Here is a 22620-nt window from a genome sequence, read left to right as displayed (position 1 = left end):
TTGGGAAACCATGCCATGTCAGGTGTGACTCGCATCATCAGAGCTTCTCCTTTACCTCCAGACCAGTTCTATGGTCTATTTTATTTTACACGCCGTAATTTACAGTTTTGATAACAGCAGGGTTTCCTGCATAACACATTTCACTCCTACACCCTCCACCAGTGTGAGTTTCTTTATTTGCTTTATTTCTACCAGCTATGCTCAGGGCTTACTCCTGGCATAGTGCTCAGGGATCACTCCTGGCAGTGCTCAGTGGGCCTAATGTGGAGTATCAAACCTGGATTAGCAGCATACAAGACAAGTGCTGTACCCTTATGCTATCTGTTTGACCCCAAACTACTCCATGAAGGCACACCTGTGATGTAGCTTTTTCCTATGTTCTTGATTCCCATAATAGTTTGTAGCACATGACAGGTGTTTAAAGGTCAGAGTATTGGCTGAGAAACAGTTAAATCATTCAATCTCCAGATCCACCCTACAGGGAGGACAATTTAACCCCATCAGACTCTGCCGCCTCTACATCTCACTCTCTTTGGATGCCAAGAATAATTTCTATCCCCCAATGGCACAGGATGCCCCTGCCAGCTATCTGAATTGCTCATGCCACAAAACTGGCTGAGAGCTACCTTGTCAGTGGAACCACCCAAAACTCCACCTCCTTGTGTTCCAATATCCTTGTTCCAGGCACATGCTCTCCACTCAAGCACTCATCATGAGTGCTCCTTTGGAACACAACCTCGAGTGATTAAAAAAAAAAAACAACCAACAAACCCCTCTTGGCTTCTGTAGCACCTGGTGCTTTTGGATTCCCAAATGCCTCTGGAGAGTTGCCAGGAGTTCTGCCAAGGTAGATTATTGGCAATTCTCCAGCCACCACAGAAATAACACACAAACAACCAATAGAGAATCCTGCTTCTTAAGACGGAAAGGAGAGAGGCAGGCACACTGGAGATGATGGTGATCTCGGCTGTCCTGTTCCTCCTCCTCCTCCTCCTCCTTGGTCTCTTGCTTCTCTGGAGTCACCCTACCTCCAGGGGCTGTCTTCCTCCTGGACCTCGACCTCTTCCCTTCCTGGGGAACATTTTGCAAATAGACCCCAAAGGTTTCCTCAAGTCATTCCTGGCGGTGAGATGGGGCAGGGAGCGGGGTTTGGCGGTAGGAGGTGGGCAGTTGTAAATAGATACCAGATAATGAGGCAGTTGAAAGTTAAACTTTGGGTTGGGACCTTGAAGGATCTCCTGGAGATGATCTGTTGGTGCAGCCACAATCCAATGTGATGTGCTTCACTGACACAACATAGAATGAATTGAGGGAAGTTGACTGAATGGGAAAATTCCCACAGGTTTTAAACTAAGTGCTGCAAGAAATAGCGGTGGCCATACATCCTTATGAATGAAATTTTGTGTGTCCTGGGAGGTAGGCACTGAGAAGTGCTTGTCTAAGAAATTTTCAAATTGTTTTTCCTAGGGGTTGAGCCGGGTAACAATAACATTTCTACCTGCAGTGGATGAGAGTTCCTTCCTTATCACATCCCCACCCACACAGATTGTTCACAGATTTTTTTGATAGGTGCCATTTTCATTGTTGTGAGATAATATCTCATTGTCTTATCTCTTGATTTGGATTTATCTAATTATGAGTGAGATGAGCACTTTTTCATGTGCCTATTGGCCGTCTGTCTTCTTCAGAAAAGTATCTGTGCATTTCCTCTCTCTGTTTTTCTATAGCGTTTTTGGAATTCGTTGTTGTTGTTGGTCTTTGTTGATATTTTAGATCTTGGATGCTAACTCTTTTTCTGATGTGTTGAGTACAAATATTCTCTCCCACTCAGTTGGGTCTCCTTTAGTCATTCTTGCAGGGTTGTTTAGTTGTAGCCAATGTGGCCAGCTTTTGCTTGTCTGGAAAGGTTTTTATCCTTCCCTCAAATCTAAATGACAGCTTTGCAGGGTAGTGGACTCTAGGTTGATTTTTTAAAATTCAGTTCTTCAAATATATCATTCCACTCTTTTCTTGTTTGTATAGTATTATGGGAGATATATTGTGATTCTTACATTATTTTCCTTGTGTTGAGGTTTTTCTTCTCTCTTGATGTCTTAAGGAGTCTATTTCTCTTTTTGTTTTTTACTGTTTTGATTACAATGTGTTTTGGTGTTGTTCTGCTTGAGTCTATTTTGTTTGGTACTCTTGAGTCTGTGCCGAGACCTCCCTCTAGAGACTGGGGAATTTCACAATTATTTTTCCTTTACTAAATTCTTTGTTCTCCTCTTTCTCTTTTTTCCTCTCCTGCTGATGATTTTGAGATTATTACTCTGGCTATACTTGCTATAATGTAAGATTCTTATTATACATCGAGAATCTTACATTCTCTTCCATTCTTTTACTTCTTTTCAATTTTACCACTTTATTATTGCTGCCAGCTTTTATTTTGTTACTGATATGTTCTCCACATTCAGAAGTCCGTTCCTAAGGCTTGCTATTGTATTCTTGAACTCCCGTGATTCCATTTGTATGAACTCTTTCGCATTCTGAATCAATTCTTTGTTAAGCTAAATCGAATTTACCTTCCAGCGATTGCTTAATTTCTGTGGTTATTGCATGGAGTGTTACTTTGAGATCCTTTACTGCGTTACTGAAAGCTCAAAATTTTGGCTGAGTTTGATGATTTGCCTGAATTCCTGACCCTGTCTATCAGTGCAGCTGAATTCCTTTGTTTCTCTCGTCGTCCTTAGAATTTTATGGCTCCTAATAGTTGAGTTTTATATTCCAAATTATCTGAATACTGATCTAATTTGATATTTTAGACAAAGGGCTACTGTTTATTACCTGTTATTCTATTTCCATGACCCTGAAATGGTATTTCAGTGGGACAGACAGGGGTAAGTCTGATTCCTCCAGTTTAGATATCAGGGTTATTATGGAGACATTCTATTACAGAATATAGAACTTGAGCAGCCCCTAAGAGTTTGTGAGGTGGGAAGAATAATCTATCTACTTGGTTCTCGGTGCCAGTAGGGACAGTGGGACCACTTAGCATACCTGATTGAATTTAGAGAAGACCTCAGCCTGGAGGGCCTGTAAGGGGTGGCTGCAGGATGGAGGGCAGGGCTGCAGTGGCTCCCTGATGTATGCAGACGCGGGACTTGGGGGTCCCAGAGCTGGATATAATGCGAAGGACAGGATTCAAGACCTGTATTTATTTTCTTTATCCCTCATCCATCTGTGGGCCTATTTAGATTTTTAGGCTATTTAGGTTTTTCCATATCTCTACTATTGCAAATAATGCTGCAACAAACATGTGTCTTTTTTACTTAATGCTTTTCCCCCCTTTGGATAAATAGCCATGATGAAATTGTTGAATCATATGACAGTTCTATTTAAGAAAAAAAAATCGGACTTTTTGGGTAACATTTGGCGATGCTCAGGAGTTATTTCCTGGCTCTGTCCTCAGGAATTACTTCTGTAGGTACTTGGGAGACCATATGGGGTGTTGGGAATCGAACCCGGGTCAGTCACAAAAGGCAAACACCCTACCTGCTGTGCTATTGCTCCAGTTCCTTATTTTAAAAATTTTGAAGAAACTCCCTCACTGATCATCATCGTCATCGTCGTCGTTGTCCTCTCATCATCATCCTTGTCCTCCTCCTCCTGCTGCTGCTGCTCCTCATCTTCCTCCTCCTCTTCCTCCTTCTCCTTCTTCATTTATTTATATTTTGTGTGTAGGAGGTTCCCAAGCAACGTCAGGAGACCTTAGACCTCCACTGGTGATTCTTGGCTAATTGCTTCAGTGCAAGGGCTGAGAATCTGATGCTACTAGGTGGGGATATTCTGGCTACCCTGGTAGTATCAGGATCTTTAAGACCACACGTAGTGGTGCTGGAAGACTCCTGGGGTCACACTAGTCAATGCTTGGGGGACCATTTGATACTGGGAATTGAATCTGGATGAGGCACAAACTAGGCGTGCACCTTTTCCTCTGTACTATCTCCTGGTCCCCACACTGGTTTCTATGGTGTTTGCAGCAGTTTAAATTCCGACCAACAGTGCAAAGGGATCCTTTTCTCAGGAGATTTGTCAGCTTTTGTTATTTCTTCTTTTTTATGATAATTATTCTGACAGGTGCAAGATGATATTGTATTGTGGTTTTGATTTGCATTTCCCTGGTGATTAGAATCTTTTCATTTTATGATGCTAAGAATCATTTCATGATGCTAAGAATCTTTTCACAGGCCTGTTGGCCATCTCTATCATCTGTGGGAAAGTGCTATTTAGACCCTCTGTCCACTTGGGGGGATCAGATCCTTTTGTTGTTATAGAATTGTATAGATTCTTTTACTATTCTGAACATTAGCCACTAATCTCATGATGCTTTGCTAATACTTTATCCGATTCAGCCTGTTGCTTTTTTCTTTTGTTGATTTTTTTTCACTGCACAATAGGATTTTAGTTTCATGCTGTCCTATATCTTTATTTTTTGCTTCTCTTGCCTGTGGAGTCAGATTTTTAAAAAATACAACATTAAGTCTGATGTCAAGGAGCTTGCCACTTACATTCTCATTGAAACTTCATTTCTGCACCATGGTTTACAAAGCTGTTCATAATACAGTTGTTGTGAGCATTCAATTGTTCCAACACCAATCCTACCACCAGTGTGACCTTCCCTCCACCATTGTCACATTTCCCATCCACCCCTCAAGCCTGCCCCTTTGGCAGGCACTGTCACTGTCACTGTCATCCCATTGCTCATCGATTTGCTTGAGCGGGCACCAGTAATGTTTCCATTGTGAGATTTGTTGTTACTGTGTTTGGCATATCGAAAACGCCACGGGTAGCTTGCCAGGCTCTGCCGTGTGGGCGAGATACTCTCGGTAGCTTGCTCTTTGGGAAGGGCGGCACAAAATAATTTATTTTTTATTGCTTGTTACAACAAAATGGTTGGTGGAATTATTAAAAAGAAATAGTTCAGTAAAAGAAAAATTGTGAAAATTGTTATATCTCACAATGATGCTATTAAAATCATTGTTTGAGGATTTACTGAACTGTTTGTGCTAGTTGAGCCTTCTGTGTCATTGTTTTCACTTACTGAGCTTCCTGGGCTTCTGTTACTTTCCCATCTAGTTTGTTACGCATCAACTAGGCCCTCAGTATTGTGGAATTTGGAGGTGTTGCAAAGCTCCAGGACCTTCAGATCTGTGGAACTGGAATGATTCTTGACCCACACCCAGCCCTCCTCCCAAGGAAGCCCCAAAGGGTTCAGCCTGAAGACTCGTGTACCTTTGAATTTTATTAGTTTGACTTGGTATCTCTTCCAAGATTAGTCATGGGCTGTGAAACTGCCTGTTAACATGGCACTTATGGGACAGAAGCCATGAGATATGGGTGTCCTGTATTTTTTTTAAGGAGCTTTATACTGCAGGTCTTGCATTCAAGTGTTCACAACATTTTGAGGTCATTTTTGTGCATGGTGTAAAGTTTTGGTTCATTTTCCATATTTTGCACGTGACTGTTCTGCTTTCCCAACACCACCTACCAAAAAGACTGTCCTTTCCCAATTCTATATCTTCCTTTGTTGTAAATGTATTGACCTTTCAAATGGGGTTTATTACTGGCTTTCTATTTTATTCTCTTGATCTACATATCTGTCTTTATGATAATACCATATCATTTTCTTTACAATAACTTTGTAGTATAATAGGAAATAAGGGAGCATTATGCATTTTTCTCAATATTGCTTTGACTAGTTTGCCTCTCATAGTTCCATGCAAAATATAGTATTGTTTGTTCTATTTCTGTAAAATATACAGTTGGGATTTCTATAGAAATTTTTTGAGTTCGTAGATTTCCTAAGCAGCATGAACATTTTAACTATTAATTATTCTAATATATGAGCACATGTCATCATTTTATTTCTCTGTCTTCTTCAATTTTTAAAATAATATTTCATAATTTCCAACATAACAGGTTTTTCACTTCTTAAATTTGTTAAATTTGTTCCTAGTTATTTTTTTATTCCTAGGTAGTTATGAATATAAATGGGATTGGTTTTTAAATTTCTCTTACTGTTAGCTTATTGTTAGTGTGTAGATATGCAATTAATTTTAAGATATTGATCCTGTGATTTACTACTTTACTAAATCTGCGCATTAGTTCTAACAGCTTTTTATGGAGCATTTGATCTTTTTCATACAGAATATGTTATCTGCAAAGAGGGGCAGTTTTATCTCTTTTCCTATTTGAAGGCTTTTTCTTTTTCTTGCCTAATTGGTTTGGCAAGAACTTTCTATACTAATTAAATAAAAATGGGATTAATGAGCTTCTTTGTCATGTCTCTTATTTTAAGAAAAATAATTTTCAAAAAGATCTCTCTCACATGTGGAATATCAAAACCATAGTAAGGAAACAACAAACGGTCAAAGTCATTGACACTGGAGATTTGGCCATAGAACTGAATTAATGTAGTGCATCTTGGAAGAGGCCTTTGGGATGCTGGTGGAAGGAAGATGGCACTTCAGTGATGGGGGTTGCATTGGAAATATGTACACATGAAAAATATGACAGCATTGTAAAATCTGGCACCTCATAAGAATGGTTAAAAACATCTTTTTTAATTCTTTTTAAAAAATCTATTCTTTTATTAAATCACCATGTGGAAAGTTACAAAGCTTTCAGGTTTAAGTCTCAGTTATACAATGCTCGAACACCCATCCCTTCACCAGTGCATATATTCCACCACCAAGAATCACAGTTTACCTCCCCCCCACCCCCCACCTCCCCAATCCCCCACCCCGTTTGTGTTACTGATAAATTTCACTTTACTCTCACTTTACTTTTATTACATTCAATATTTCAACAAAGAACTCACTATTATTGTTTGGAGTTTCTCTTCATTCTCAGCAATGGAAAACAAATTATCAACTGCTTCCTTTTCAGCAAGTCCAACTTTGGGGGGAGAAACTCCAAAACATCTTTTTAGCCTTTCACAGTTAAGTGTGATGTTAGCTATGGTCTTGTCATATGTGACCTTGATTAAAGTGGTAGTGTATGATCATACATACTTAATTGAAAACTTTATCATAAATCAATGTTGATTTTTGTAAAATACCTCCAATGCATCTATTCAGGTAAGTAGGCGATTTTTACCTTTTGTGTTTTTGTATCTTGTTGATTGGTTAAAAGAATAGTGTTGAACCATCTTTGGATCCTGCTAATAAATCCTACTTGATGGTATATGATCCCTTTGTTGCATTGTTGAATTTTCTTTGATACTATTTTGTTGAGGATTCTTTGCATCTGTGTTTACAGGAATATCTTCTTTTCTTGGTATGTGTGTGATGTCCTTCTTTGGTTTTGGTTAAAGGTAGGTCTGGTCATCTAGAATGATTTGGCAGCTTCTCCACATCTTCAATTTTGGAGAAGAGTTGAGAAGGATAGGGATTAAATCTTTGAATGGATAGTAGGGTTTGCAGATGAAGCCTTCTGGTCTCAAGTGTCTATACAGGGAGATTTTTTTTTGTTGATTCAGTTTACTTATTAATAGTATGTTTATTTAGAGTCTTTAATTCTTCATGGTTCAATCTCTCTGAAATTTTGAGAAATCAAAACTGGGAGTGCTGTTGGGAGAAACAAGAGACTTGGCAGGACACCAGGATATGCATGAGAGGCAGAGTCCGAGTCTCTTCTTCCTCCTTAATGGGGTCGAAGCCAGGGGAATCGAGGCTGTTCAGGAATGAATGAACAAGGTCTGAGCATGATGATCCTTTCCTGGGTTTAGAGAGTGAGCTCTTGACCTTGTTCTCACAGCTACGAGACAAATACGGCGATGTCTTTACAGTCTACCTGGGGCCCCGACCTGCTGTTGTCCTGTGTGGGTACAAGGCAGTAAAAGAAGCCCTGGTGGATCAGGCAGAGACATTCTCTGGTCGAGGACCTATTGCCATAATTGACCCTGTCTTCCAGGGAACTGGTGAGTGAGAGATGGTGGTCCAGATTGGAGAGAGGAGGAGAAAGCATACTATGCATCAGCCAATTCTTCCTTTCTTCCCTGCCAATCAGGTGTGATCTTTGCCAATGGAAAGTCTTGGAAGGTCCTTCGACGATTCTCTCTGGCCACCATGAGGGACTTTGGGATGGGGAAGCGGAGCATTGAGGAGCGAATCAAAGAGGAAGCTCAGTGTCTAGTGAAGGAGCTACGGAAATCCCAGGGTGAGTCCTCCAGGCTAGGAGGAAGTATGGCAGGTGGAGGGGTTGGCGTGGTGGGAATAGAGAAATGGAACGAGAATATAACCTATGGGGCATGGGATAAAAAGAGGGAGAGAAGGAGCGAAGGAGGGACAGAGAAAGAAGACAAGGAAGGAAGGAAGGAAAGGAAGGAAGGAAGGAAGGAAGGAAGAAAGAAAGAAAGAAAGAAAGAAAGAAAGAAAGAAAGAAAGAAAGAAAGAAAGAAAGAAAGAAAGAAAGAAAGAAAGAAGGAAAGAAAGAAAGAAAGAAAGAAGAAGGAAGGAAGGAAGGAAGGAAGGAAGGAAGGAAGGAAGGAAGGAAGGAAGAGAGAGAGAGAGAGAAAGAAAGAAAGAAAGAAAGAAAGAAAGAAAGAAAGAAAGAAAGAAAGAAAGAAAGAAAGAAAGAAAGAAGGAAGGAAGGAAGGAAGGAAGGAAGGAAGGAAGGAAGGAAGGAAGGAAGGAAGGAGGGAAGGAAGGAAGGAGGGAGGGAAGGAAGGAAGGAAGGAAGGAAGGAGGGAGGGAGGGAAGGAAAGAAGACAGAGGAAAACTGAGAATGCCAATAATGATCAACCCAGAAGCAGAGACTTCAAGAAAAGGCTTAAGATACGGGTGTAGATTGATATCCAATCAGGGGAGACACAACATGTCAATGAGGTCAAAAAGATGGCACAAAGACAAAGGCAGGTGAATTGACTTAAATAGTTGGGGATAAGATTACAGAAATGCCCAGGTATCCCCAGAAAATCAACCCAAAGCAAGGACCAGGAAAAACAAGAAAAGCCCAGCATGAAAAGCTGCAATGCAGAGGTCCAGTGGAAGTGAGTTAGTCAAGAGACAGAGAAAGAAAAAATCAAACTAATATAGCATCATCCAGGTCAGAAGCTTCCAGGATGCTATAAAGGATACCCTGTGACAAACCTCTCATCCCCAGGGGCCTATCTGGACCCAACCTTCCTCTTTCATTCCATCTCGGCCAACGTCATCTGCTCGATTGTTTTTGGTGAGCGCTTTCATTACCATGATCCCCAATTCTTACGACTGCTAAATTTACTGAATGAAATCTTCACCATTGTCAGCTCTTTCTACAGCCAGGTAAGGTCAAATATTTCACAATGGGCCAGAAATTGGGGGTGGATGTACAATAGGAAGGAATCAGACACTTTCTGTCCTGAACCTTAAAACAAGAAGAAATCAAAGGGTCATTTTTCTATGTACACACACACACATACATACACACACACACACACACACTCCCAAGTGAGACAATGAGTCATATTAGAGGTAGGTATCAGGCCTCTGGAAAAGATGAACTCTGGAAAAGATGAAAAGTGAAAAGACTTCAATGGGTACAACAGTGAAAGGAGCAGGGTGCTGCTGTTCATGTACCACTGTGTGTATGTGTCCGTGTGTTAGTTTGCTCAGCTGAGGGACACAATTCCCATGTTTGTGAGTAAGTGGTGCTCTTCTTCAGATGTTGTTGTGGTCTGCAGTGCACAATCTTCACGCACGTTGTGGGAGCCCTGGACCCTCAGCACCAGCCCAGAAAATAGAGCAGGTTCTGGGGTCTTCGTGTTTCCCTCTAGGTGTTCGAACTCCTCTCCGGCATCTTGAAACACTTCCCGGGTCCCCACATGCATTTGTACAGCAAAATTCAAGAAGTGAAAGATTTTATTACTGAGAATATTGAGATGCACCGGAAGACACTGGATGCCAGCTCCCCAAAGGACTTTATTGATTCTTTTCTGATTAACATGGACAAGGTAAGGACTACTGGGGGTGGATGGGAGGGTGATGGACACTCCTAATATTGTGGCAGTATGTTTGGATATGATGTACCTATTGTTTAAACATTAAAATACTTTTCTATGATGGGTAAAATAACCTACTGATGCAACACACAAACCCCATTCCTTATTCAGCTTTCACAGGTCCTCTTCCAGAAATGCCTTTAAAGGATAACTTTAAATCCAAATAAAATAAAAACAAACAGTATCAATTTTGTATCAGTGTACAGTGTTTAATATTTATTACATTTAAAATAATATGTCATGGCCAAGTGAGATTTTTTCCCTGAAATTAAGGATGGTTTGATATCAGAAAATCCATTGATATAATTTGCTTCAATAGCAGATAAACATCTGGTAATGACAAGAAATATTGCATATTCATATGTCTAAAAGGTATTCCACAAAATTCATCATTGTTTTCTGATGTTAAAAATATATCAAATATTAATGAAATGGGAATTGGTAAATATTTAACATGACAAAATACATATGACATTCAGCCCCAAATGTAACAAAAGAGAAATCACTAGAGTAATTATCTCTCAAGTCAGAAACAAGACAAGGAAACTCTGTTATTTCTTTTTTTGTTGTTATTAATTTATTTTTTATAATTGAATCACCCACCGTGAGAACAGTTACAAAGCTTCCAGGTTTAAGTCTCAGTCATACAATGGTCAAATACCCATCTCTTCACCATGCACATGTTCCACCACCAAGAACCCCAGTATACCCCCCATCCCACCCCCACCCTGCCTGTGTGGCTGATGATTTTCACTTTATTCTCTCTTTACTTTGATTACATTTAATGTTTCAACAGAAAACTGACTATTATTATTTGGAATTTTCTCCAAATAATCAGACATGCCGAAAAGGCGTCATTTGATAAATTTTTTTCTATAGTTGATATTGAAGAGCACATGAGGTCACGTGGCCTGGTATTTTAGTAATTATGTCCAGAGAAATTTGTGCCAGATACCGTTGGGCTACGAAATTGGTTTGTGTGCCTCTGGGATCATGGCCAATCAGGAGCAGAGGAGCCATTCATCGGGGTCTCAACTGGGTGTGGAGCAGCACCGGTACTGCCCCCCCATCCTGAGATTCCCCATGCACCCCGTCACTGCAAGCTCATACCTCTGTCCAATGGTTCTGAAAGATGACGGTCGCCATGCACTGGTGCCAAAAGGAAAGGCTGAAGGACAAACACCTCTCCCCTGCTGGAGCTTAGTTCACAGTCTAGAGGCATTTCTGCAAGAAGCCACAGGGTTATGAAATTGGTTCGTGTGCCTCTGGGATAGTGGCCATTCAGAAGCAGAGGAGCCGTTTGTTGGGGGCCGCTCCAGGTCTCTGCTATTTCTTAATGAATGAGAGACATTATCTAATGCAATCAGATAAAAATTACAAAGATATGGGCAAACAAACTGGTAAGACGATTTTAATTCAGATAATCCTAATGATACCTAAAACCACAGAGGTAGGAACTAAAGAATTACTGTCTCATCCAGCAAAGGGCCTCTTTGCCTCCTTCCATTCTGATTGGCTAGAGACCTGGTCTGACTGATTGGAGGCCAAGACTGTCCTGCTGGTAAGAAGAGAATGTCTTTTTTCTGAGTAATCTGTCAATTGCCACATGGATTGTTAAACATCTTCAATATTATCCCCATATACATAGCTGCAAGATCCAATAAGAACATATTGTTATCCAATGACAGAAAAGTACAGAGAAGATTGCAACAACAACTGTTAATCTTTCATGTTTATTGAGCACTTTCATACACACAAAAACCCTGGATGATGAACTGTATGGGGTCTAAAGAAAGTCAAGTTCCTTGCCTAAAATCACATAGCAGGTAATTCATAGTGCCCACCTTTCATTCTAGGTAGTTCCATGCTAGTGCCCACATTTTTTATTTTTTTTTTGTTTGGGGGACACACCTGATGATCCTCAGGGGTTACTCCTAGTCCTGCACTCAGGAATTACTCCTGGTAGTACTTGGGGACCATATGGGATGCTGGGGATCAAACCCAGGTCACCCATGGGCTAAGCAAACACCCTACCTGCTGTACTATTATTCTGGCCCCCTACTTTTTTGTTTGCAAAATTGTTGGCTTTGAAAGAGTGAAATAAGAAAAAAGATAAATTGGCACAGAGTAATAATATGGGGTGAAACAGGAGGAAAGAAAAAATGACCAGAAACTGGAAACCTTTGCAACAGTAGATGTGAAGGCTTGGTTTTTGTCCTCCCAGGAGCGCTTTGATCCCCAGAGTGAGTTCCACGAGAAGAACCTTGTCCACACGGTACTCTCTCTGTTCTTCGCTGGCACAGAAAGCACCAGCACCACTCTGCGCTACGCACTGCTCATCCTTCTAAAGAATCCGGATGTCACAGGTTAGCTGGGTAGATGTTGGGCGTTGGGGAGGTGGGGTACTCTGCAACCATGCTTGCGCAAGTCTGGGAATGGGGGGAATGGGTGAAAACTGACAACCTCAAGCCTGATTGGCCTGAAAGAAAAATAAAAACCCTCTCCAGTAGGAAATTGTAACATATAACCAAGGTTTGCTTCCATGCACAAAGTTGGCAAGATTCTGCTTGATGGACTACAATGAGTATTTTTTTATTTTCAGATATTTATGGGAGGGAATATTACTGTTCTCATCTGTTTTATTATTTTTTAAAAAGCAACATTTATTGATTGTTAGATTTATTGAAAAAAGTACTTCATACTTTTTGAAATTAATGAACAGAGCTATCCTTTATTTAAGCTATTTCTTCTACCTTTCTTATTCACAACAAGCTATTCCCATGTTGACATTCTAGTGGGGGGTTGGGATAGAGATGCTGCAAATATAAAACAATTATTTTAATACTATTTTAAACTCTGATGCCTCAGAAAGAAGAAATTTGAGGGGCCAGAGCGATAGTACAGTGGGTAGAGCGTTTGCCTTGCACGTGGCGATCCGGGTTCAATTCCTGCCATCCCATATGGTCCTTCTGTGCACTACCAGGAGTAATTCCTGAGTGCAGAGTTGGGAGTAACCCCTGAGGATCCCTGGGTGTAACAGAAAGAAAGAGAAAGGAAGGGAGGAAGGGGGGAAGGGAGGAAGAAAGGAAGGAAGGAAGGAAGGAAGGAAGGAAGGAAGGAAGGAAGGAAGGAAGGAAGGAAGGAAGGAAGGAAGGAAGGAAGGAAGGAAGGAAGGAAGATGAGATTTGAAGAACTTTTTTTTCAATTATGTCCTCAATGGTTTGGAAGGTAACTTTTGTACTTAGGCAATACGTTGCAATTTGCAAAAGCTTTTGAACTATTGTGTGAGCATAGTTCAGCAATGAGAAGGTCACTCAGGTAAAGAGCTCACAAGACAACACCCATCCCACTTCTGGTTTTCAGGTCATTCCGGGGTGACTTGTTTGGGTCCATTGTAATGGGAATATGTTCTTGTCCCTCTTTACTACCCACTCTCTGCCATTCCCAGAGAAGATTCAAGCAGAGATAGACAGAGTGATTGGCCCACACCGGCTCCCAGCTCTTGAAGACCGGGCAAAAATGCCTTATACAGATGCAGTCATTCACGAGATTCAGAGATTCAGTGACCTCGCTCCAATTGGTGTCCCCCATTGTGTCATCAAGGAGACTTATTTCCGGGGTTATCATCTCCCTAAGGTGAGACCAGAAGGGCATAAATCTTAGGTGAAACTTACAGCTCAGGGGCTGGAGCGATAGTACAGAGGGCAGAGCATTTGCCTTGCATGCCACCGACCTGGGTTTAATCCTTAGCATCCCATATGGTCCCCCACACGCTGCCAGGAGTAATTCCTGACTGCAGAGCCAGTAGGAACCCCTGAGCATTACTGGGTGTGGCCCAAAAAGCAGAAAGAAAGAAAGAAAGAAAGAAAGAAAGAAAGAAAGAAAGAAAGAAAGAAAGAAAGAAAGAAAGAAAGAAAGAAAGAAAGAAAGAAAGGAAGAAAGGAAGGAAGAAAGGAAGGAAGAAAGAAAGAGAGAGAGAGAAAGAAAGAAAGAAAGAAAGAAAGAAAGAAAGAAAGAAAGAAAGAAAGAAAGAAAGAAAGAAAGAAAGAAAGAAAGAAAGAAAGTTATAATTTATGCTTCTGCTTGTTGGACTACAATGAGAATTCTTTTAGTTCTAGATATTTATGGGAGGGGATACAATCCTTCCCATCTGTTTTATTATTTAAAAAATTATTGGTTGTTAGGTTTATTGAAAAATGTACTGTATACTTTTGGAATTAATGAAGAGAGCTGTTCTATATTTAAGCAATTTTTCTTACCTTTCTTATTCACAACAAGCTATTCTCAATTTTATGTTTCTTTTTCCAGACCTTCTTTAAATTCATATGAACATATTCCACCTAGATACAAGTATATGAAAAGATTTGTAACATATTGTATCTATCACATATGTTATATGGGTGACCAGTGTGCCACATTACCTTTCCCTTCCATCTTTACATCTGTACCATGATCATGTTCCACTTGTTTTTCATTGGATGTGTGTGTTTTCTTTTATAATATAGTGCCATACTAAAGATATATGTCAGGTCTGTGAATATAGTAAAAATGTTAGGTAAAAATTCATTAACTTATTTTTTCATGGTTGTATGTTTTCAAGATTAGATGTATTTAGGGGTTATATTCACTATATCTGATTGCCAAATGGTTACCAATTCTTCAAATTACACCATGGTTTTCATGCTGGCATTGAGTCCTTGGAGACCTCTGCTGAACCAGCTTTTAGCTGATATATCCTGGAGAAGTTCAAAGAGTCTTGGGAAAATGGGGAAAGGGTGGTTGATGGGGGTGGGTGGAGAGAGACTTGGAGGGCTCAGAGTACAAGTCTTAACAAAATGGAAACAATCTTTTCAAGATTTCAACCCTAACTATAGAGTCTCATAGTGGGTAGGGCTCATTATCTACATATATTCCATAATTGATCCAACCGCTCTTTCTGGATGGTCATTTGAGTTCTTTTGGTTTTGAGAAACTTTTAGGACACTACTGTGTACCCCATAATGAGTTCTGTCCTCCATGATCCACTGCACTTTGAGAAGCCAAATGACTTCTACCCTGGCCATTTCCTTGATGCAGAGGGTAACTTCCGTAAGCAGGAAGCCTTCATCCCATTCTATATGGGTAAGTCACACCCTCTCTCACCTTATGAAGATGTTACTCATCCCCACACACATTGTTGATACTGAGGACAAGAATAGAAACAAAAGTACCTCAAGTGTACATCTATGTAGATGAGCATGTGAATGTGCCAAGAGCGAATGCAGGGCCACCAAAATGCTTTCAAAGGCTATCTTCAATGACCCTCTTCCACTTGTCTTCTCAGGAAAGCGTCTCTGTATAGGCGAAGGGTTGGCCCGCTCAGAGCTCTTCCTCTTTTTCACCTCGATGCTGCAGAATTTTTCCTTGGGCTCCTCAAAGGCACCTGAAGACATTGACCTCACACCACGGGAGAACGGGCTGGGGAAACTGCCTCCTGTGTTCCAGCTCTGCTTCCTTCCCCGCCAGGAAGGGTGGAAGGGAAGCAGAGACCCTCAGAGTCCTGAAGAATGAATCTGGGAAGCCTCTCTGACTCTTCCCTGCTCATATCCCAATGGGAGTTCCCCCTCCTTCCTGCCTGCTGCAACCATTCACCCCAGATGTCCCTAACTATTGACCAAGGGTTTCTGTCAACCAATTGTTTGGGTTTGGGAGGGTTTTTTTGTTTGACCACACCCAGTAAGCTTACTCCTGGCTCTGCACTCAGAAATTACTCCTGGCAGTGCTCAGGGGACCATATGGGATGCCAGGGATGGAACCCAGATTGGCTATGTGCAAGGCAAGCACTCTACTCACTGTACTGTCACTCTGCCTCCTTTTGTTGACCAATTGTTGACCTTAGAGTTTCAAGGTCACTTGACATTCCTGCCACCCCTCCCAGTTAGGGAAACTGAGGACTGAAAGGAAGAAAATTTAGACCCAAGGTTACATAGAATAGCCAGCAGCAGAAGCAAGTGGAGCCTCCCCACTGTCTCATCCCTCTCCATTTCCATTGTACTGCTCTTCCTCTCAAGTTCAAAGCCTTCAATAGGTATAACTCCAAAGTGCCTCCCTTCATCTCAGATCCAAGCCCTCTAAAGTCACTGTCACTGTCATCCCGTTGCTCATCGATTTGTTCGAGTGGGCACCAGCAACGTCTCTCATTGAGAGACTCATTGTTACTGTTTTTGGCATATCCAATATCCAATACGCACGGGAAGCTTTCCAGGCTCTGCCGCGTGGGCTCGATACTCTTGGTAGCTTGCCGGGCTCTCCGAGAGGAGCGGAGGAATCGAACTCAGGTCAGCCTCATGAAAGGCGAACGCCCAACCGCTGTGCTATTGCTCCACTGAAATAAAATATACATTTCTGCCCTTTGTAGGCTCTCTCTTTTGTTGCTATTATTTTACTACTTGAGGGTCAGGCTGTGTGTGTGTGTGTTTGTGTGTGTGTGTGTACATGAGCATGTGCCCAGGGTCTCACCTGTGTAAGACCTGTGCTCTATTTCTGAGTTCTACACCAGTCACTGTTTTTCCTTCTGAAGTAAAAGTTTCCGTTTCCTAACTTAGAAGGTGTCATTTAATTAAGAATTTATTTCAGTGGGAAGTAATGGGTGAACAGGCACCAGGGCTTTAGTTATATCAGTGATATGGGTGAGCAGTATAGCCATATACCTAAAACACAGGCTCAGCAATACTGAAAAATGAGATCTAAGCTACAACTACTGAAATTTTGTAATGTGCCTGTCCAGTTGACAGGAGGGGGACGAGGTGGGGATTGGGGTGGGGAGGAAATACAAGAACACTGATGGGAGGAAGTTGACACTGATGGGGGGGGGGAGTTGGTACTGAAACATTATCTGCCTAAAAACTCAACTATCAGTAATTTTGTAAATCACACATCTTTTTTTAAATTTTTTTTTTATTGAATCACCATGTGTAAAGTTACAAAGCTTTCAGGCTTAAGTCTCAGTTATACAATGCTCAAACACCCATCCCTTCACCAGTGCACATACCTCCCCCCACCCCGCCCCCCACTGCCCGCCTGTGTAGCTGATAAATTTCACTTTACTTTTCTCTTTGATTACATTCAATATTCCAACAAAAAACTCACTTATTGTTTGTAGTTTCGCCCCCCCCCCCGCCCCGGCCCAAAGTCAGACCTGTTGAAAAGGAAGCATTTGATAGTTTTTCATTGCTGACAATGAAGATATATGAGGTCGCGTGGCCGTGATAGTGGCCATGCGGTTTTGGATTTCTGTATTTTTGTAACTAAGTCCAGGGAAATTTCTTCCCAAAATTGCATCACTGCAAGCTCATGTCTCCCTTTTGTGGTCGTCATAAGATGGTGGCCGTGACTCAGTTCACAGTGTAGAGACATTTCTGCAAGAAGTTGCTGGTGCCCAAAGTAGTTTAGCTGGCCTCCAGGGCCATGGTTGTGCAGCAGCAGAGAGGCCCCACACGTGTGGCTGCCCGGGTTACATCTCGGTAGAGGACTGCGCCGCTACCACCCCCCTCAGGAGATCACCCGCATGTCGCGTTGCTGCAGGCTCATACCTCTCTTTTGTGGAAATCACACTTCTTTAATTAAAAAAAAAAACTTTCTTTCAATGGATTTTGCACAACTATAGCTTTGATCTCTTTCCAGAGCATTTTTATCATCTTCAAAGGAAGCCCAATTCTCTATAAGTCAATACCCCTTCCTTCTTTTTTTCTTTTCTTTTTTCATTTATTCATTTAAATTTTTTTAGTGAGTCACAGTGAGGACACAGTTACAGATTCACATCTTTTCGTGCTTGTTTTTCCCTCATGCAATGTTCGAGAGCCCATCTATCCACCAGTGTCCATTCTCCACCACCAATGAAGCCAGTATCCTTCCCACCCCCCCATCCCATCCCCCCACCCCACCCCACCTCTGTGGCAGGGCATTCCAATTTGTTCTCTCTCTCTCCTTTTGGGTGTTGTGGTTTGCAACAGGGGCATTGAGTGACCATCGTGTTCAGTCTCTAGTCTATTTTCAGCACGCATCTCCCTCCCCGCGCAGGATCTCCAATCACATTTTACTTGGTGTTCCCTTCTCTATCTGGGATGACTTTCCACCAACATGTGAGGCCCACTTCCAAGCTATGGAGCCAACCTCCTGGCATTATATACTACTATTCTTGGATGTAAGTTTCCTACTCTGTTATTTTATATTCCACAGATGAGTGAAATCTTTCTATGCCTGTCCCTCTCTTTCTGGCTCATTTCACTTAGCATGATACTTTCCATGTTGATCCACTTATATGCAAAGTTCATGACTTCGTCTTTTCTAATAGCTGCATAGTATTCCATTGTATGGATGTACCAAAGTTTCTTTGGCCAGTTCTCGGGCACTCGGGTTTTTTCCAGATTCTGGCTATTGTAAACAGTGCCGCGATGAACATATAAGTTGGATCCCTGGCATCCCATATGGTCCCTGAGCACCACCAAAAGTGATTCTGAATGCTGAGCCAGAAGTAACCACTGAGCATCTCCAGGTGTGACCCAAAAGAAAAAAAAATTCATTACTTTTATAGCTGCATAAAATACCCCTCGTGATATTGATCTCCTCACCAGTAGATGAACATATGGGTTATTTTCAGTTTTGGGTGTCTGTGAGCAGGGTTGTTCTGATATGGATGACTATTCTGGCTTCCCTTCATGGTGGAAGCAGGTAAGGTGCTTTTCCGGTTCTACTAACAGAAGTCATGCACTGGGAGGCTGGGGTCAGACCTCTCCTTTTGATACTGCCATTAGCAGCTCCTTGTATTAAAAGAAAAAAAGATACTAATCAAGTGTTTAGAGAAGGGCTTAGTGCCAACCTTCAACTCCACAGTATCTCCTCTATGTCTCTGATCTTAGCCCCTGACTGTCATGGAAATTGAATAGAAATTGTATTCTTCACTTGGCAGAGAAGCCAATAAACTCTCATCTTTCAGCTGAAGTCAGAGAGGGGAGGCCACTGCCCTGAGGTCAGAGAAGATTGACAGCCAAGCCCACTGACTCCCAAGGATGAGCTCTTGGATATGGACTGCACATGCCCCTATGTGAGTTGGTGAGCCTTTCTCAGCAGCCCTGTGCCTCAGTTTCCCTCCTGTCCAAGTAGAAGGATCCAGCCACAGCTTGTCCGGGGTCAGACTATTATATGGAGAAACTGGTGGGGATAACACTTTTCTCCATCTGAGAACTGGGTGGCTTCTATTGGCTAAAGTGCTCTACTCTCTCCCCTTCTTCCATCCTCTCTGCCTCAACCTCTGGCAGGCACAGTATCTTCCAGACCCCACGCTCAGGAAGGATACTCAGAAGAAGGGGTGTGGGGTGGAGTGAGAGGCTTAGCAACGCTGAGAATGTAGCTATTTACATAGTTGGGGCTCACCCTGGATCTACTTTCAGAGTTGAGGGTAGGACACAGGGTGTGTGCGGTCACATACAAAGAACTCAAAAATGTTCTTTCTCTCTACTGTTTACTCAGCGTCTCCCAAGCAATCTCAAATGCACACTGCACAGCCCCGAAACTGAATCTTGGGCAGTGGGACTAGTGCGCTGTGTTCCTCCAAAAATTACAACAGAGCCTTCACATCTCTCCTCTGGTGGACCCCAAATCCTGAGTTCCAGCCTTCTTTGTTTTAACATAGCACCAGCAGCAGCAGCACCATAACCAACAATTAATCAAAGTTTCTGTCTCAGTTAGGGTAATGAGCGCTTTCACTCATGATGTAGTGGACCAGCATCACAGTCAGAGGAGAAATGCAATTTCGGCAGCTTCTGGAGAGTAGAGAATGAGGTATTGGGCTGCCATTGGGCATATTGGAAAGGTCACGACCTGCAAAATTAGGCCATATAAGTCAGCACTATGTTGGTCTGGGTGTCTGCTTTGCACTCCATACATGAGACCGCTTCAAACAACAAAATCTCATCCCGTGGGGCTGGAGTGATAGCACAGTGGGTAGGACATTTGCTTTGCACGTGCCAACCTGGGTTCAATTCCCAGCATCCCATATGGTCCCCTGAGCACCGCCAGGAGTAATTCCTGAGTACAGAGCCAGGAGTGACCCCTGTGCATCGCCAGGTGTAATCCAAAAAGAAAAAAAAATCTCACCCCGCTTTGAGAATCTCTGAGCTTTTCCATTAACTTCCTAAGCAACCTTCTCATCCCCAAACTTGACAACTAATACAAATGCTACCATTTCCAGGAGTTTATCTCGTAACACATGTCAACCTCAGCCTCCTCACTGTTCTCTTGCTGTGGATATGCAGGCCAACAAGACTACTCTTTTAAAATAAAATTGTTTAATACCTAAGGACAATTAAAATAAGAGTCAGGAGGACTGCCCCACGGCTTGATAGTTGACCTCATCTGCAGGGAGAAAAGGTAGCTGGGATGGAGAGAGGAGCACTAAACAAATGGTGGTTGGAAAGATCGCTTGGAATAGTAGATGCATGCTGAAAGTAGTCTATGGACCAAACACGATGGCTGCTTGTTACCTGTATTTCAAACCATAACACCTCAAAGGACAGAGAGAGTAAGAGGGATTGTGCCTGCCACAGAGGCAGGGGGTGGGGAGGGGTGGAAGTGGGGGGATATTGGGAACATTGGTGGTGGAGAATGGCACTGGTGGAGGGATGGGAACTTGAACATTGTTTGACTGAAACGCAATCATGAAAGTCTATAAGTCTGTAGATGTATCTCACAATGATTCATTAAAATTTTTTTTAAAATGTTCAATATATTAAAGCACCATGATTTACAAAGTTCTTCACAGTTAAGTTGTAGCCATAAAATATTGCAGCACCCAGCCCACCACCAGTGTCAACCTTCCTCCACTAATGTTCCCACGTTCCCTCCCATATATCCTGCCCCCTCAACCCTGCCCTCTTGACAGGGACCTTTCTGAGTTCAGTTGTTAAAGTTTGGGTCTCTTAATTTCAGTGTTGTTGATTCTGTGGTTTGGAGATTGTCTCTATCATTCCACAACACCACCTTTGTGCCTGATTCTCTTGACCTGGCCCCCGTTGCTTCTCCTCTGCCTCCACTCTTTCTTTCCTTCTCTCCCCTATATTCTGGGACCACGTTGATCTGGGCAGGATAACGAAATCCAATGTTTTAAAAGACTACTCTTTTCATCAGTCTCTTGTGACAGAGGGGCAAGGTTATTCAGAAACAGGATTCTCTGCAACTGGAGTCACTGTGTCAGGACATGGTGGTCAAGGAGGGGAAGGCTATTCTGATTTGGTTCTTAAAATAGCAAGGTCTGGATCAGAGACACAGCACAGCAGTTAGGGCTCTGGCCTTGCATGCGGCTGACCTGGGTTCAAGTTCCGGCACCACGTATGATTCCCTGTGCACAGAGCCGGAAGTAAGCCCTGAACATTGCCAGGTGTGGCCCCCAAACCAAACCAAAAGTCCAGAGAGATCTCTGGCAATAACTACCATTTTAGTAAACACATCATCACAAGCAAAATTCTTTTTAGTTGACAGATATCTTGGTGTTTACCAGGGACTTTATGAATTCCCAAATCCTTTACCATGGATCTGGTGCTTCTACAGTTTTCAAACCACATTTTTGGGGGGTGGGTATAGAAGGTATTTCATACCCAGAAGGAATTTTTGGTAGAAGGTATTTGATCTTCTTAAATACTTTTGGCATGCCAAGAATAAAACATGTTAAGCATGTTATCTTTCAATATTATGCATAAAATACACAAAGTGATTTATACATACTTTATCATTTTACAGATGAACTGGTTTAATAAATCATGCTCTGATTTCGGGGGAGAGGTTGTTGTAGTGGGTGTTTTTTTGTTTGGTTTGGTTTGGTGTTTGGACCTCACCTGGCTGTGCTCTGGGCTTACTCCTGGCTGTACTCCAACTAGTGGGACCAAACGTAATGCCAGAGATGGAATCTGGGTCAGCTGCCTTCGAGGTGAGCACCCTGTGCTTCCTTATCACTCCAGCTCAGCCCATACACTGCTTGAAGAAGTATTTTATTCTTCACATATTTTATACTTCATGAAGCAGGTGGCCATTGCAAACCTCTTCATTGAGAATTCAGGAGTTTAGAATCTAAATGTTAAGCAACTTCTGAGCCCTGAAGTCTTCCCCAAGGCAACGGGTAAAGCACTGCCTTGTCAGTGTTTAAATGCCAAGCATTGCAGTCTCTAATCAATTTGACAACCACAATATAGTATCATTTATCTAATTTGTGGGATAATATTTAAAATATTCTAGGATTTTCAAAGTACTTGACTGTATTTTGATTTAGGGGCCACACCCAGTTGTGCTCAGAGCTTACTCCTGGCTCTGCACTCAGGGATTACTCCTATCAGGCTCCAGGGACCATTTGGGACCATTTGGGGTGCCAGGTTATGAACCCCAGTTGACCACATGCAAGGCAAGTGCCTTACCCACTGTATCTCTCCAGTCCCCCTCAGAGTAGTTAAAAATTTACAAATTATTCAGCTAACACTTACTGAGTCTTTGCTCTGCTGACAGAGACTATCTGTGAGTCCTCAAGAAGATTTCTGTGGTGGTTATGGCCTTCAAAAAGTTATAATAGTTCACAT

General features: G+C 42.1%; 1 protein-coding gene across 1 annotated transcript; it reads left to right on the top strand.

Moving 5' to 3' along the window:
- The first annotated feature begins 951 nt into the window (after positions 1-951).
- LOC101547109 (cytochrome P450 2B4-like) lies at positions 952-15571 on the top strand. Its single transcript, XM_055146438.1, has 9 exons — positions 952-1125; positions 7798-7960; positions 8050-8199; positions 9145-9305; positions 9797-9973; positions 12246-12387; positions 13470-13657; positions 15001-15142; positions 15345-15571. Exons 1-9 carry the CDS (start codon positions 952-954, stop codon positions 15569-15571), a joined length of 1524 nt encoding a protein of 507 aa, XP_055002413.1.
- The last annotated feature ends 7049 nt before the right edge of the window (positions 15572-22620 follow it).

This window comes from Sorex araneus, chromosome 8 (genome assembly GCF_027595985.1).
Source record: "Sorex araneus isolate mSorAra2 chromosome 8, mSorAra2.pri, whole genome shotgun sequence".
NCBI classification, from domain to species: Eukaryota; Metazoa; Chordata; class Mammalia; order Eulipotyphla; family Soricidae; genus Sorex; species Sorex araneus.
This window is presented reverse-complemented; position numbering and strand designations above follow the sequence as displayed.